The 15,745-nt window shown below is 38.8% G+C and overlaps 1 protein-coding gene across 3 annotated transcripts in view; it reads left to right on the forward strand.

The window, feature by feature from the left end:
* The window catches only part of ATP6V1C1 (ATPase H+ transporting V1 subunit C1), a 53,685-nt gene that overhangs the window by 5,473 nt on the left and 32,467 nt on the right, over window positions 1–15,745 (forward strand). Inside the window, exons 2-5 of one of the 3 annotated variants that reach the window (XM_053558718.1) lie at window positions 601–673; window positions 8,135–8,437; window positions 13,569–13,739; window positions 14,707–14,774. In XM_053558718.1, coding sequence (XP_053414693.1) covers window positions 13,608–13,739; window positions 14,707–14,774 — 200 coding nt within the window. In that variant the 5' untranslated portion in view covers window positions 601–673; window positions 8,135–8,437; window positions 13,569–13,607. The remainder of the gene's footprint in view (window positions 1–600; window positions 674–8,134; window positions 8,438–13,568; window positions 13,740–14,706; window positions 14,775–15,745) is intronic. The other 2 variants (XM_053558717.1, XM_053558716.1) reach the window with 2 other exon arrangements.

A 15,745-nucleotide genomic window follows, 5' to 3' on the forward strand; every position in this document is an offset into this window, starting at 1 on the left:
AAAGTTAAGACTTGACAGAAGTTTATGTTCTTACAGTTTTATAAGCTCATTCTGTATGACACATGGAAGTATTCTTTGCAAGGTAAAATCTTCCTTTTAGTTATTTGAAACATTTAAACAAGTTACATTGTAAACAAGCCCCTCTCACAATCCCTATTAAGATGCTTTTGTGTTGATTTTGTGTTGAAGGATAGAATTATTGCATTCAAAAAGGAAATAGTTACTATTTTTATTTGTGTGGTGTTAATAGGTGATTTCTAGGGTAGTATGTGGTGCCTTTTCCCCCCCAGTTTTTCCCCATCACCCCCGGTATATGGGGCCGGCGCCTTACTCCTTGACCCACAGGCACCACCCCCAGGATGTGATGACTTTTTAAAATGAATGGATTGATCAATTTTGTTAAAATTTGATGCTCACATTCAGAAGGTTATGTGTTATTTCCCAGTATCTAAGACGGGGGGTCCTCAAACTGTGGCCTGCGGGCCACATGAGACAGTGTGATTGTATTTGTTCCTGTTTTGTTTTTTTACTTCAAAATAAGTTATGTGCAGTGTGCATAGGAATTTGTTCATAGTTTGTTTTTTTTTTTTTTAACTATAGTCCGGCCCTCCAATGGTCTGAGGGACAGTGAACTGGCCACCTGTTTAAAAAGTTTAAGGACCCCTGATCTAAGGTATGCAGCTGCCTTCTTGTGCTTGTTCAAATAAGCCATTTTAGTAAACTCGGTATTTTCAAGGACTGAAAAGAAAGTAGACCACCTTCCAGGCTTAATTTGTTGTGCAATTTAATGTGTGAAAGGTGTGGTTGCATTTCAGGGACTACAGTATTGGTTCCTAAAAGCATTAAAATCAGTTATGTTTTGGAACACTGAGTGGAGTGCCATGGTGTTTTCTGTGGTGGCCCCTATCTCTGATCGGGTTAATTATCTTTCATTCAAAGAAATGCCCGTTTTAGGTAGTGATTCTGAAATTTGGCTGAATTACCTGAGGAAACTTAATAAGAGAATAGAAAAAAAAGAGTCCTGGGCCTCACTCAGTGTAGATTCAGGGAATGAGTATAGGAGGAGAAGAGGATCCCAGAGGTCATGATCCAATCCTCTCATTTTATAAGTGAAGAAATTTATGCAGTGATGATGGAGAAAGAGCACTAGATTCCAAGGCTTTGTATTCCCAGTGCATGCTCTAGCCCTTACATTGTGCATCCTGAAGTTGGTGTTTGAGTTTCATCTGGTTGTAATTCCAAATGAGATAACAAGTCTCTTTACCAGTTGTGATCTTATGCATCAGACATTGCTGCTTGTAACTAGTTCTTCTTGTCTTCTGTATCTCCACAGTTCTTGTCATGATGCCATTGAATGCTCAGAACTTTTTAGTGTCTTCAAGTATGAGGATACTGCCATAATAGGGGTATGCTTTTTGGTGGTTACATATAGTAGTAATTTATTATTTAAAATTTAGAAAATAGGATTATACAGAAAGATCAAAAATATACATTCATAATCTACTAAGAATCAACAGATTTCTTTTATAGTTTAATGTTTATACTTATGCATATCCCTATTGCCTTTCTTTCTTTCTTTCTTTTTTTTTTAAGAGATGGGGTTTCGCTTTTGCTCAGGCTGGTCTTGTACTCCTGAACTCAAGCAATCCATCTGCCTTGGCCTCCCAGAGAGCTAGGTTTACAGGTGTGAGCCACCTTGCTCCACCCTCTGTTTCTTTTCTTTCTTTTTTTTTTTGAGACAGAGTCTCACTATGTCGCCCTAAGTGGAGTGCTGTGGCATCACAGCTCACAGCAACCTCAAACTTTTGGGCTTAAGCGATTCTCTTGCTTCAGCCTCTCAAGTAGCTGGGATTATAGGCACCTGCCACAATGCCCAGCTATTTTTTGTTGCAGTTGTCGTTGTTGAGCTGGCCCGGGCCAGGTTCGAACCCGCCAGCCTCTGTGTATGTGGCTGGCGCCAGAACCACTGTGCTACAAGCACCGAGCCGCTATTTCCTTTTCTTAATATTGGCATAGCTGAGTCAAAGGACAGGCAATTTTTATGACTTTTCATAATATTGCCAAATTGCATTCCAGAAGTCCATTGTTTTAAAAAAATTCATAGAATTTTCTTGGGATCTTATGTGATACATAATTGTTTTAGATATAGATGATGTAATATATCTAAGCTATATTTTAATGATGACAAATTACTATAGCTTTATTAATGCTTTTAAATGAATTTTTATTTTACCTATCAAGATAACATGGTATATGATTGTAAATCATTGGCACATATAGGAATGTTGGAGACATTTATTCAAGATGAATCTTTTTTCTTTTTTAAACAAAAGTGAACTTTTTCTTCCTTATTACCAAAGCAGTGAAAGTGTGCTATTGTGTTCCATCTTTCAAAACAGTATTACTTTGGCCTAGATGTGTTAATTTTTGGTGTTCATTGTTGTTAATCCTTTTTTCTATTAAATGCTAATGCACAGGTTTGAGAGAGGCTGAGAGGTTGCAGCTGAATCCTTAATGTAGAAACACATAACAATTATCAATAGCTAGCAAAACCAAAAACTCATGAATAATACAGTGCAACTAGGTGAGATGTCAATTTTTGCTTACAGTGGAGTAACTGATAACCAGACTTACTTTCCTACCATAAACAACTACAAACTTGGACAGATAATATGAAAGATTGGGCAACAGGCAGTATGGGGACTGAGAGAAAGGAAGCAAATGAAGCAGTTATGTAATCTCTGTAGCTTTTTCCCTGTAGATACTCTGCATGTTTTAGGAACATGATTTAGGAAGGGGAAACTCAAGCATAGCATGTGGATCTTGGTGAGTTGAGGAAATTGGATTTGGGGGGATGGCTTTTCTGGCTGAGATTTGCAGGTCAGGTTGGCTGAGAGAGAGAGAGAGGTAGGCAGAGAAATAAACACCAGAAACCTATATATAGGAATCTCTGCAGGAGGTCTAATGGAAAATGACTAGAGAGCTTTGAACTGAACAAAAATTGCCAGAGTTCACAGGCTGGGAGGCATTTGAATTCATAAAATTAATTTTATGATTGGGGGTCAACACATGAGGAACTGTGTTAAAAGGTCACAGAACGGGGCGGCGCCTGTGGCTCAAGGAGTAGGGTGCCGGTCCCATATGCCGGAGGTGGCTGGTTCAGACCTAGCCCCGGCCAAAAAGAAAAAAAAATGCTAAAAGGTCACAGCGTTAGGAAGGTTGAGAACCACTATCTTGTGGTTGGGGGTCACCACAATATGAGGAATTGTATTAAAGGGTCGCAGCATTAGGAAGGTTGAGAACCATTGTCTTAGACCCATCCTAGCAAAGATGTAAAACAAGCCTTGAATTTATCAAGCTGATCCTCATGGAACTTAACTGCCTGCCAGAACCAAGTACTGAAACAAAACACTCTTAAAAGGAAGACAGCAAAATCCAGTGATAAACAACATTCTGAATTATAAATATGCTTAGCAATTTAACAAAACATGAACATAATGAGGAAAGAAATGAAAGATTCTAAAAAAATAGAATTTAGAGCAAAAATTATATCTGAAATATTCACTGGAGGAGAAAAGGCAGATTTGGTACTCTGAAGAAAAGGTCGGTAAACTAGAAGATACAGCCAAAACTACCTAAACTAAAGCCCAGAGAAGAAAAACTAAAAAAATGAATGAAAAATCCCTGACTCATGGGACAACATTAAATGGTTTAACATATGTGTGATTTTTGTCTCAAAAGAAAAAGGAAGAACAAAAAAAATTTTTTTTGAAAAAATAATGGCTGAAAAATTTTCAGATTTGATGAAAACTGTAAACACAGATTTAGGAAGCTCAATAAACTCCAACGAGTGTAAATCCTTGTGGCCTTTTTTCATATGCCACAGAAAGCATATATTACAATTTTAAAAATGGATAAATTGGACATTGGCAAAATTGAAAGAAACTTCTACTATTCAAAAGCACCATTATGGAAAGGCAAGCCAGCTGAGGCTGTGGTGGGAGAATCTCTTGAGCTCAAAAGTTTTGAGACTAGCCTGCTCAAGATTGAGACTCTATCTCTACTAAAAATAGAAAAATTTTGCTGTGTGTTATGGTAAGTGCCTGTAGTCCCACCTACTTGGGAGGCTGAGGGCAGGATGATTGCCTGAGCCCAGGAGGTCAAGGTTCTGTGAGCTAGACTGATACTGTGACACGCTAGCCTGGGGCAGCAGAGTGAGACTGTGTCTACAAACAAAAGAATTTAGTAATATATTTTGCTGAGCAAAAGAAGCTGAATATAAGAGTATGTAATATACACTCTCATGTACAGTAAAATCATATATTGGGCAAACTAATCTGTCCTGACAGAAAGGTCAATGTTTGCCAGGGCGGCTGGCAGTGAGGTTGGGTGTGAGGGAAAGTCTTGGGATGATAGAAATGTTCTTAATCTTGGTTTTGGTGGTGGCTACATAGGTGTATGCATTTGTCAAATACTCATTGGACTGTTCTAATGGGTGCCTTTTATTGTATAGAAGTGTATTTCATTTGTTTATTTATTTTTTATTTTTGAGACAGTCTCACTATGTCACCGTGGGTAGAGTGCTGTGGCATCATACCTCACAGCAACCTCAAACTCTTGGGCTTAAGTAATTCTCTTGCCTCAGCCTCCCGAGTAGCTGGGACTACAGGTGGCCACCATAACACCTGGCTGTTTTTTTTTGTTGCAGTTGTCATTGTTTTTTTAGCAGGCCTGGGCTGGGTTCGAACCCACCAGCCTCGGTGTACGTGGCCAGCGCCCTACCCACTGAGCTATGGGCACTGCCCAGAAAGTATATTTTAATAAAGTCAATTGTAAAAAAACATGAAATGAAGGGAGCTAACCAACTGTAAACCAACAGTATACTTCTAACTGTATTCTCCCATTTAGTCCTCACAGTCATTTTTTTAATCCACTCAGGAATATTTAACACGTATTTTTTTGACATTCTACCATGCCAGCCTCTATGCCAAATACTGAGGGTACCAAAGTGGACAAAACTACCATGATTTCTACTTACCCTCCTGAGCAGTTTATTTGGAAGACAGGTGTTAGTAAAAAGTATGCCCCAGGGAAATACCGAAAAGAAGGTGCTGTCAGATCATATCACACATTCATTCATAGTGTATAACATATGCTGTCATACGTGACATGACATATAATACATCGTGTATCTCCTATATGAGGCACTTTCTGTGGCTTGGCTTTTTTGTAACTACTCTTATAGGTTTTTTTCTAATCACAAAAGGAATTAATACATGTAAAGTGCTTTGCCTGGTGCTGGTCAAAGGAAGTGCATAGTAAGTTGGCTGCTTTCTTGAGAACATCCATCTCTCGTAATAGTCTGATGCTGCAGGGGCTGCTAACTCTGGGAACACCTGAGGAGGACCACACATGGGGAAGAGGTGACCAAGTTGACTAAAAGCGTTGGGTTTTAGCTACTTTTGAAACATCGCAGTGGAAATGTCCTGTAGGTGTATGCGGAAACTGGTTGGGTACAACTCTAGATGCTGGAGGGAACTGGAGATACAAATTTGGGAAAGTGTGGCATCTAGATGGGATTGTCTTGGATGTAGAGGAGATGAGACCCCGTTTACATACACTTGAGAGAGGGACATAATTGGATCTGAGTTTTGAGGAACACCAACATTTAAATCAGTATGCCTTTCTAATACTTTTGTTTAGCATATGATTTGCCTGTGTTTATGCCTGACTTCTAGTATGTAAGAGTAAACAAAGGGAATAATTAGGAATAAAATGGAAGTTATTCAAAGCGGTGAAGGAGGTGGAGATGTCCAGAGAGTCTTGGTGAGTTGGTAACTAGTGGCCACCAATTTTGAAAATTTGTTTCTTTGCAGCAGAGAGAAGAGGGAAATGTGTTTACCAAATGTGTTCCTTCCCTGCCCCCCCAATGTACATACTCATCTGCAGAGGTGAATTTTGTTTGGAACTAAGCTTAACTTGTTCTTAAATTTCAAGGAGAAATTTTTGTGTGTGATTTGTGTAAGTGACAGGTTGACAGTGGACATTTCTTAAAAACAGAAAAAATAGATTTTGCCAAAGACTTAACTGATGTGTTGCCATGGGCAGTTCCTCCATCCCTTCGTAGGTACTTAAGTATCTTGTTTCTCCAGTCAGTCTCTTGTTGGAGCTAGTTTGCTTTGACTAGGAGTGAAAGAACTGACTGAGTCAGTGGGCTTTACCTGCAGTACAGATGTTCTTTCTTTTTTTTTTTTTTTGTATAGACAGAGTCTCACTGTACCGCCCTCCGGTAGAGAGCCGTGGCATTACACGGCTCACAGCAACCTCTAACTCTTGGGCTTACGCGATTCTCTTGCCTCAGCCTCCCGAGCAGCTGAGACTACAGGCGCCCGCCACAACGCCCGGCTATTTTTTTGTTGCAGTTTGGCCGGGGCTGGGTTTGAACCCGCCACCCTCGGCATATGGGGCCGGCGCCCTACTCACTGAGCCACAGGCGCCGCCCCAGATGTTCTTTCTTAAGCCCTCTCTTTTATGTTTTTGACTGTTCACCCTTGAAATAAAAGACAAAGACTTGCTTAGGAACTTGTAACTTTGCCAATTTTTTTTTTTTTTTTTTTTTTTTTATAGAGACAGAGTCTCACTTTATGGCCATCGGTAGAGTGCCGTGGCCTCACACAGCTCACAGCAACCTCCAACTCCTGGGCTTAAGCTATTTTCTTGCCTCAGCCTCCCGAGTAGCTGGGACTACAGGCGCCTGCCACAACGCCCGGCTATTTTTTGGTTGCAGTTTGGCCGGGGCCCGGTTTGAACCCGCCACCCTCGGTATATGGGGCCGGCGCCTTACCCACTGAGCCACAGGCGCCGCCCAACTTTGCCAGTTTTTAATTTATAAACTACTGTAAAGTAAGAGTTTGTTTTTCTGAACGAATCTAACTTAAAAATAACAATAAAAACACTTCTCAAAAAATATATGAATATTTTTCTTGGTTTTCATTTTTTTCTCTAATTGAGCTTTTTTATTATTTTAGGGTCAAATTTAATTGTTTATTGTTATATTTGCATTTCATTTATTCATCCAACAAGCCTTTATTATTAAGTCTCTGCTATTGGAAGAGATTGTGTATGCTGGATCTTAGGCTTTTGCAAAGAAGTGATGATTCTAGCCTTTCAGGATTTCCCAGTAAAGGTGATTATTAAAGTGAGGGAGGATAGATGATAAGTGTAGAATAATGGCATTTACTAGGTATGAGTAAACAAAGGCTAGGGGCACTGGGGAGAGCCTTGGGAGGTAGGATGGGGTGAACCGCAGCTAATACAGTCACTCCTAGGAAGGGCAGCTGAATGGAAAGGGGAATATCTTGGTACATTATTTTATTCATTCTTTTTACTAGCTGTGTGAAGACATGTGTAGTATTTCCATTTTATAAATGAGGAAACTGGAAGAAAGGGGGTAGTATCCAGGTGGTTTTTCTTTATTTTTTGAGACAGAGTCTCTGTTGCCCTGGGTAGAGTGCTGTGGCATCACAGCTCACAGCAACCTCAAACTCCTGGATTTAAAGTGATCCTCCTGCCTCAGCCTACTGTGTAGCTGAGATGACAGGCACCTGCCATAATGCCTGGCCAGTTTTTCTATTTTTATTTTATTATTTATTTATTTATTTAGAGAGAGTGTCTCATTTTGTCGCCTTCGGTAGAGTGCTTATGGCATCACAGCTCACAGCAACCTCCAGCTCTTGGGCTTAGGCGATTCTCTTGCCTCAGCCTCCCAAGTAGTTGGGACTATAGGCATCCACAACAATGCCTGGCTATTTTTTGTTGCAGTTTGGCCAGGCCAGGTTTGAACCCGCCACCCTCAATATATGGAGCCAACGCCCTACTAACTGAGCCATAAGTGCCACCTGGTTTTTCTATTTTTCGTAGAGATGGGATCTTGTTCTTACTCAGGCCGGTCTTGAACTCCTGAGTTCAGGAGATCCACTTACCATGGCATCCCAGAGTGCTAGGATTACAGGTGTAAGCCACCTTGCTCGGCCAAGTCAGAGTTTTAGTTTGTGAGACTCCCAAATTAGTGTTCTTCCCTATCTGATCTGGCAGGACCCTTGAATCTCTAATTTTTGGTCTTTTTGTTTGGCAGAATACTTCTCTGTGCCTGGGGGATGCTGCTTTAGAAATTATGACGGTCCTGAATGAAAAAAGGGAAAGGAAGCTTCCCTTCATCCAGCAGATTTCATTGGACCTATAGGGTGCTCTGAGCTTGAAATTAAACACAGGAAAAGGTGTTCAAGCTTAGGTGTGGATCTCAGTTCAAATAGAAGAGTTGAGGTGCACTTGAATACAGAATGTTCCTTGCTGCCAGGAGGACACAGCAGAGAGAATGTGGCCTTTCAAGTCAAACACAACTAAATTTGTACCCCATCTGCCAGTCGTGGAACCTTAGGTAAACTCCTGACTTCTTTGGGTATGACTTCCTGTCTCTTGGGGTTGTGTGAGAATTAAATAAGAGATGAGAAGTTAAAGGCACAGTGCTAGACATAAGAAGGCACCTTTTTCTATTCTCATCTCCCAATAATTAGGCTCTAAAGAGGGCTCCAGTTAAAAGCTAGAATTAGAAAATGTTCTGTAACTTTCTCAGACACTTTTGGACTATAGTTTTGTTTAGAATTTATCATAACGGTATTTCTTTTGATCCTGATAAAAGGTCAGTGAAGTAGAGAGTGCAGGTATTATTTAGCCGGTCTGACAGTTAAGTTTCTGAATACATCTTAGAAAAGCAGGGCGGATCTCATTGCTGAATAAAACTGTGGTCACCTTCTGTATTCACCTTGGGAAGCTATGTACCAATGCCATGCCTAGTCCACCTCCACCTTCAAAGCAATTCTGAACTCCTGAAGTCCCTCATTTGTGCAATGTTCATCAGATCTGTCGTCATACAAAGTATGACAATTAAGTTCGTGAACTTGCTACTGCGTGCTTACATTGGCAGTACTGTACAAATAAGTTGGTAAAGTTTCCTATCATATCGCGTATCATTCTCACAGGTGTGTTCATGTTGATGTGTGGTGGTGTCTTGATGAGTGGCGTTCTTTATTGTTGTGTGTTTTTGTGTGCTATATGACAGCTCCGATGGTTTTTCCAGAAAAAGAGTTCCAAAATTGCTTCGAAGGGTAGATTAGGCGCTGGTATTGGGGCATAGTTTCCCAAGGGGAGTACTTCAAAGGTGACTGTGGTGATATTCAGCAATGAAGTATGTAGTACAGTCTCTAGGATGAGTTCACAAACTTGTCAGACTATGAACAGATGAGAAATCGGGTCCTGCCTTGGTGCCTGTGGCTCAAGCGGCTAAGGCACCAGCTACATACACCTGAGCTGGTGGGTTCAAATCCAGCCCCGGCCCCCCAAACAACAATGACGGCTGCAACAACAAAAAAAAAAAAAATAGCCGGGCGTTGTGGTTGGTGCCTGTAGTCCCAGCTACTTGGGAGGCGGAGGCAGGAGACTCGCTTGAGCCCAGGAGTTGGAGGTTGCTGTGAGCTGTGATGCCACTGCACTCTACCCAGGGTGGCAGCTTGAGGCTCTCTCTCAAAAAAAAAGAGATTGGGTCCTGTTTCTTATTTCTTGAAATCCTTTAAAAAAGGTTTTGGTTAACAAGGTGGTCTAGAGCTCAAAATGGTATGATAGTGACATCTACTGTAATAGCTCCTATTATTACAGTCTCTGAAGAAGCTACACTTTAGGTATTTTAGCTCTATCATCTGGAAGAATTTAACAGTTGATTCCATTTGCTGCCGTTTTGTGGGGAAAGAAGGTATAAAAATGTGTCATCAAATATACTTTAACAGAACCACTTGTATAAAATAATTACAATAAAACCTCAAATTTTACTTAACTTCTATCACTTAGAAGATCTGGATTACTAAAAAAGGTGCTGTTGGATTCTCTAATGAACTTAGAATATTAAAGTTCAAGGTAGTCCTGTGATTAGTGTTTAAACCAAAGTAGCTAGATTCCTCTTTCCTTTTTCTCTTAAAAAACCAAAACCAGGGTGGTGCCTGTGGCTCAAAGGAGTAGGGTGCCGGCCCCATATGCTGGATGTGGCGGGTTTAAACCCAGCCCCGGCCAGAAACTGCAAAAAAACAAAACAAAACAAAACAAAACACTTAATTTGGTAAGTATACAATAGTATAAGCTGGAGAAAATCAGAGAAAGGGAAAGAGCAGAGACTGAAGTGGCCAAAGGAAAATGAAGTGGCGGTAGCAAGTGTCAGAGCTGTGTAGGTAAGGGTGCTCAGGACGGAGGAGATAAGACCCACAGTATTTCATCTGGAATTTATTTTAAAAATCAACTTCCTGAAATAGGTTCTGGAGTGAATATAGGTGTAGCCTGAGCTCCTACCATTTTAGTATTATACAATTAGAATTATTGAATATATTGACCAAAAAAATACTTAAAAAAAAAAAATCCCAAAATTTAAAGAAAGGTTTGGGCTGGGTGCAGTAGCTCACACCTGTAATCCTAGCACTCTGGGAGGCCTAGGTGGGTGGATTGCCTGAGCTCACAGGTTTGAGACTAGCCTGAGCCAGAGTGAGACCCCGTCTCTAAAAATAGCCTGGCATTGTGGTAGGCACCTGTAGTCTCAGCTACTCAGGAGGCTGAGGCAAGAGGATCGCTTGAGCCCAACAGTCTGAGGTTGCTGTGAGCTATGACACCACGGCATTCTACCAAGGGTGACAAAGTGTGACTATGTCTGAAAAAAAAAAAAGTTTATGTTCAATATATTAGTACGTGGTCATAAAAGAATATTCAATCATATTCTTGCAACAGTTTTAAAAATACTTAATTTTGAAATATTTTGGATAGAAAAATTCATATATTGCAGATTAATAGACATCCACAGATCCACAACCCAGATTTAGTAAGTATTAATATTTTGCCATATTTGCCCAAGATTAAAGAAAAATCTTTATACAAAACTAAAGCTCCTTTCTCTTACGCATGTTTTTGTATTTTCTGTATTTAACTGTGAATGATATATACCATTGTGTGTTTTTAAATTGTGGAAATAGAAACTCTTATTCTGCTGTTGGGAACTTAAATTGGTAAAGGCTTTGAAGAATGGTTTGGCAATACTCTATATAATTGACAGTGGTTTGCGTCAGTTCTCGTGTGCTGCATAACAACCATCCTCAAACTTAGTGATTAAAATGGTGCTTTCTTATTTCTCCTTATTCCATGAGTTGTCATGTCATCTACGTGTTTTGCCTGAGCTCATTGAAGCAGCTGTGTTCACCTGGGAGATTGGCCGGGCTGGAAGGTTCAAGATGTTTTCACTCTCACGACTGCCAGTTATGCTGGTGGTTGTTTCTCTGCCGTGTGGCCTTTCCCTTTCGGTAGGTTAGACTGGCTTCCTCATGCGTAGTCCGAAGGCAGTGGTATAAAAACAGAAGTAGAAGTTGATATCTGGGACCTGAACCCACATGGTGTGGCTCCCATGCATTTTATTTGTCAAAACAAGTCACAAGTCGATGGAAGGAGTGGCAAAGTCACATAGCATAGGAGTGTGGAAGAACACATTGGCTTCATCTTGGAAGGTATTCTACTGGATGATCATACCCTGCGCTTCAGCTGTTTTACTTCTGTCTTAAACTCTTTCAAAGAAACAGGGACATGTACAAAGTATTTACCAATCCTTCCAGGAAAAAAAATGGATAATAAAGTTTAGTTTATTCATAAAATAGAATACCACGCTGCAGTTCAAATGAATGAACTATGTGTGGGTCCCCATGGATAATTCTAAAAACAAGTTGAATGAAAAAAATCAGGTTGGGAAAGAGTATGGGTAGTATAATATATAGTAGTCTTAAAGTTTAAAATTTGAAGTTTACTTTTGCTTTTAAATCAAGGCCTATCTTTAAATGACCTCATTCGAGCTTGGTGCTTGTGAGTGGCTTCCATCCTTGGATGGCCAGTTAAGCTGTATTGTTCTCTGGCCAGACTGAGTGCTTAGTGTGAGCTAGCCATTGCTAACAAGCCCATGTTTAGCACTTTTGCCATTTGGGAATATGTAACGTAGTTTTTTCATTTCAGAAAGTATAGGTCTTTGTCACTAAAAGCTGGCGAAAGTGTAACTTCATTAGTAATGTTGAAAGAGTCATTGTCAAGGACGATTTGTTGAGACATTGATGTAATACCATCACCTGTATTTTATACCAATTTAACCTCCTTGAGTTTTCATATTTTTATCTGCAAATGGGGAGGATAATATTTTTCTATCTGAGGTGTTCAGAAGATTAATTGAGGTGACAATACATAAAACATCCAAAGTAGTACTTTGTATATGGTAGATGCTCTATGAACAGTAGTTAGAAAAAATAACAGGTATATAGGATGGCGGCATTTATGTTAAGCTCATTTTCAATGGTGTTGCAATGAGTAGGTATGATTAAAATGGCCTACTGAAATTAGGAAAGTCCATTATGATTAATAATAATACTTTACATTTGAAAGGAAATTAAAATTTATTCAAAGTTTTTTCATGTTCATTATCTGATTTTGTTCTCAGGACAACTTGTAAGATGTTTATATTCAGTTTATAGACATGACACCCAGTTTGGGGAGAAGTTAAATGTGTAGTGGTAGTAGAAAGGTGGCTTTCATCAAGGCATATTACATTGGAAAGATACTATATTATTTTAGTTTCTATAAGTCATTTTGTGTTTGTGTGCTTTCCCTACTTGGTCCTTACTTACGTTTGAATAGATTCATCTCTGAACTTTTTCCCTCCTCCATGAGTACGGGGAGGGGGAAATGGAGGAGGAGGAGGAGAAAAGATCGTAGATAAGGACTGGTTGTATCTTAACAGAACGTAAACGAGGACTGGCTGTATCTTAATAGAACTCTTTGGAGAGAAAGATCACAGCCTTTCTCTTATTAAGATCCCAATAATAGGCAGATTGGCAAGTTTTTTTTTTGTTTTTTTTTGCAAATTTGTGAATATTTGATGGCAGTTTAGTATACGTCGAGGATTTGAGATCTGGTGACTGCTGTTCAGATGCATTAATTCAACTAAAGTCTTTCTCAAGTGCGAAAGTTACATATTTTTAAAATTTCTCATTTAAGTTTTATGTTTTAAAAGTTTAAGATAAACCTACACATTTGAGACCTTTAGCTTCATTGGTTGAAACTATTGGTGGCTGGTATTTTGGATAATGTCAGTTCTGAATAATTCCCATTTTGGGGATTTTAATATATATATTTTTTTCTTTTTAACTCCCCTCTGCTGTGTATCCCTTTAAAGGAATGCCTGGAGAAATGGCAGGATTTTAATTTTTTTTTTTAATTAGGTACTTTTCAGGTTCTTATCCCCTCTTTTTCCTAGCATCATAAATAAATCCCTTTTAGTATTTTAGATGGATTTATTTCCAGGTAAGTAAATTTGACTTTGCTTGGGCTCATATGCCAGTATTGGCTTAATTTTGAAACAGGTTACATTTTATCACTTATCTTATGACTCTGAAACATTTTGGAAACAAGTGATATTAAATGTATTTTTTGTTCCTCTTACATTTCAGAGTCTCTCTTGCTATCTGAAGAAATACCTAGTAACAGACATGACTGAGTTCTGGCTTATATCTGCTCCTGGAGAGAAAACCTGCCAGCAAACATGGGAGAAACTGCATGCTGCTACTACGAAGAACAATAATCTTGCCATCTCTTCCAAGTTCAACATTCCCGATTTAAAGGTGAAGTGGCACTGTGTAAAAGAGTGTATGAATTCATCATCAGGGAGGCTCCATTCTCTCTTATAGTGGAGATGAGATACACAGCTTCTTTTAGAAGAAAATCTCCTTTCTAGCCATTGACATCATTTAAAATGTGTCTTGTGTTTAAAAATTTTAGGAGTAACTACCAAAATGAGATGATGTCTTTTTCTATTTAGACTGTTTTTTGCTTTTATAAATTGTAATGAGAAATCTTATGAAAATATTTAATATATTATAATACATTCACAAATATTTTCTGAAGCAAAAAATCTTAGTAATACATATTCTTAAATAACACAGAGAATTAATTTTTCTGTTAGTAAACTCATGTTGTGCTAACTTAGTAAATGTGTTACCATAGCACCTACTTAATCATGTTTGTCAAATCCAGCCTGATTACTTAAACTAGATAATCTGTTTAACATTTATTAAAGATAAGTAATCTAGCAGCCTCATGATTTTACTTTTGCTGGTTAACTGCAGCAGTCTTAGGCTGCATCCATTGAAGATATACTTAAAATTACCATTTCATAATATTTTTGGAGTTATGGATGCAAGACAGGAGATTGCCCCCCAAACACGCTCATTTATGCATACAAACTCACTTATAGACCCTCTACTGCACATCCATGGATCTCTTGCTTCAGAGCCTGTGTTGTAAACCGGGACTTCAGATGACCCACTGTCACTGAATAATGCAAGCACAGGCCTATCTTTGAAGAGTCTTAACATCTTAAATTCTGGTTGTACCCAGGAATTAGAGGATTATTCCGTACTTGTAAATAGTTTTGAAATGTTTGGCAAACATCTTTTAAGCACATTTGCATGCTGTGAAAATATGGAGAACTTGAGATTTGTGGGACCTTCAGGGCAAGATGTATCATCTTGTTTACAAAAAGAAAAACACGATGAAACCTAAATAACAGAATGCTGTATTCCCTTTTAGGTTGGCACACTGGATGTCTTGGTTGGCTTGTCTGATGAACTGGCTAAACTGGATGCATTTGTAGAAGGGTAATGTACTTACAAGCCTGGAGGAGAGCAAAATGGGAGACAGTGTTGTCAGGCTTCCTAGACATTGGGCTGATTATAACATATATACTCTGCTTATTGGAATAGTTTTAGAAAATGATTATAAATCCACTTTATGAAGGTACACTTTGCATGCAATAAAATGTACCTCTTTGAAGTGTGCAAATAGTGATTCTTTTTTTAATATCTTTATTGAGATATTTACATGCTATACGATTCACCTATTTAAATTCAGTGAGTTTAGTATATTCATAAAGTTGTGCAACCTTTGTCACAATCCATTTTAGAACATTTTCATCATCCCCTTATCCTGTTCCCATTTGTAGTCACTTCCTGTCCCTCACCGCCTACTAATCTTCCTGCCACTATAGATTTGCCTCGTTGGGCATTTTATATAAATGGAATACTATGTGTGGTCTTTTGTGACTATCTTCTTTTACTTAGCATGCTCTTTTCAAAGTTCATCAAATGCTGTAGCATGGATTAGTATTACCAAATAAAATTCCATTATATAGTTATACCACATTTTATTAATTCATTTATTATTTGGTAGGCATTTAGTTTGTTTCTAGTTTTTGTCTTATATAAATAATGCTGCTGCGAACATGTGTCCAAATTTTTATGTGCTCATATGTTTTTATTTTGGGGGGTATATACCTAGGAGTGGAATTGCTGGGTCATATGGTAACTCTATATTTAACTTTCTGAGGAGCTGACAAACCTTTCCGGAGTGGCTACACAATTTAATATTCCCCGCAGCAGACTATGAGAATTCTACATCCTTGGTGGTACTCAGTACTACCTTGTCTTTTGCTTATAGCATTCCAGTGGGTATGAAGTGGTATCTTACTTTGTTTTTGATTTGCATTTCCTTGATGGCCCATGATGTGTTCAGTATCTTTTCTTGTGTTTGTTGGCTATTTGTTTTTCTTTTTTGGAAAAAATGTCTATTT

This window comes from Nycticebus coucang, chromosome 13 (genome assembly GCF_027406575.1).
Source record: "Nycticebus coucang isolate mNycCou1 chromosome 13, mNycCou1.pri, whole genome shotgun sequence".
Classification (NCBI taxonomy): Eukaryota; Metazoa; Chordata; class Mammalia; order Primates; family Lorisidae; genus Nycticebus; species Nycticebus coucang.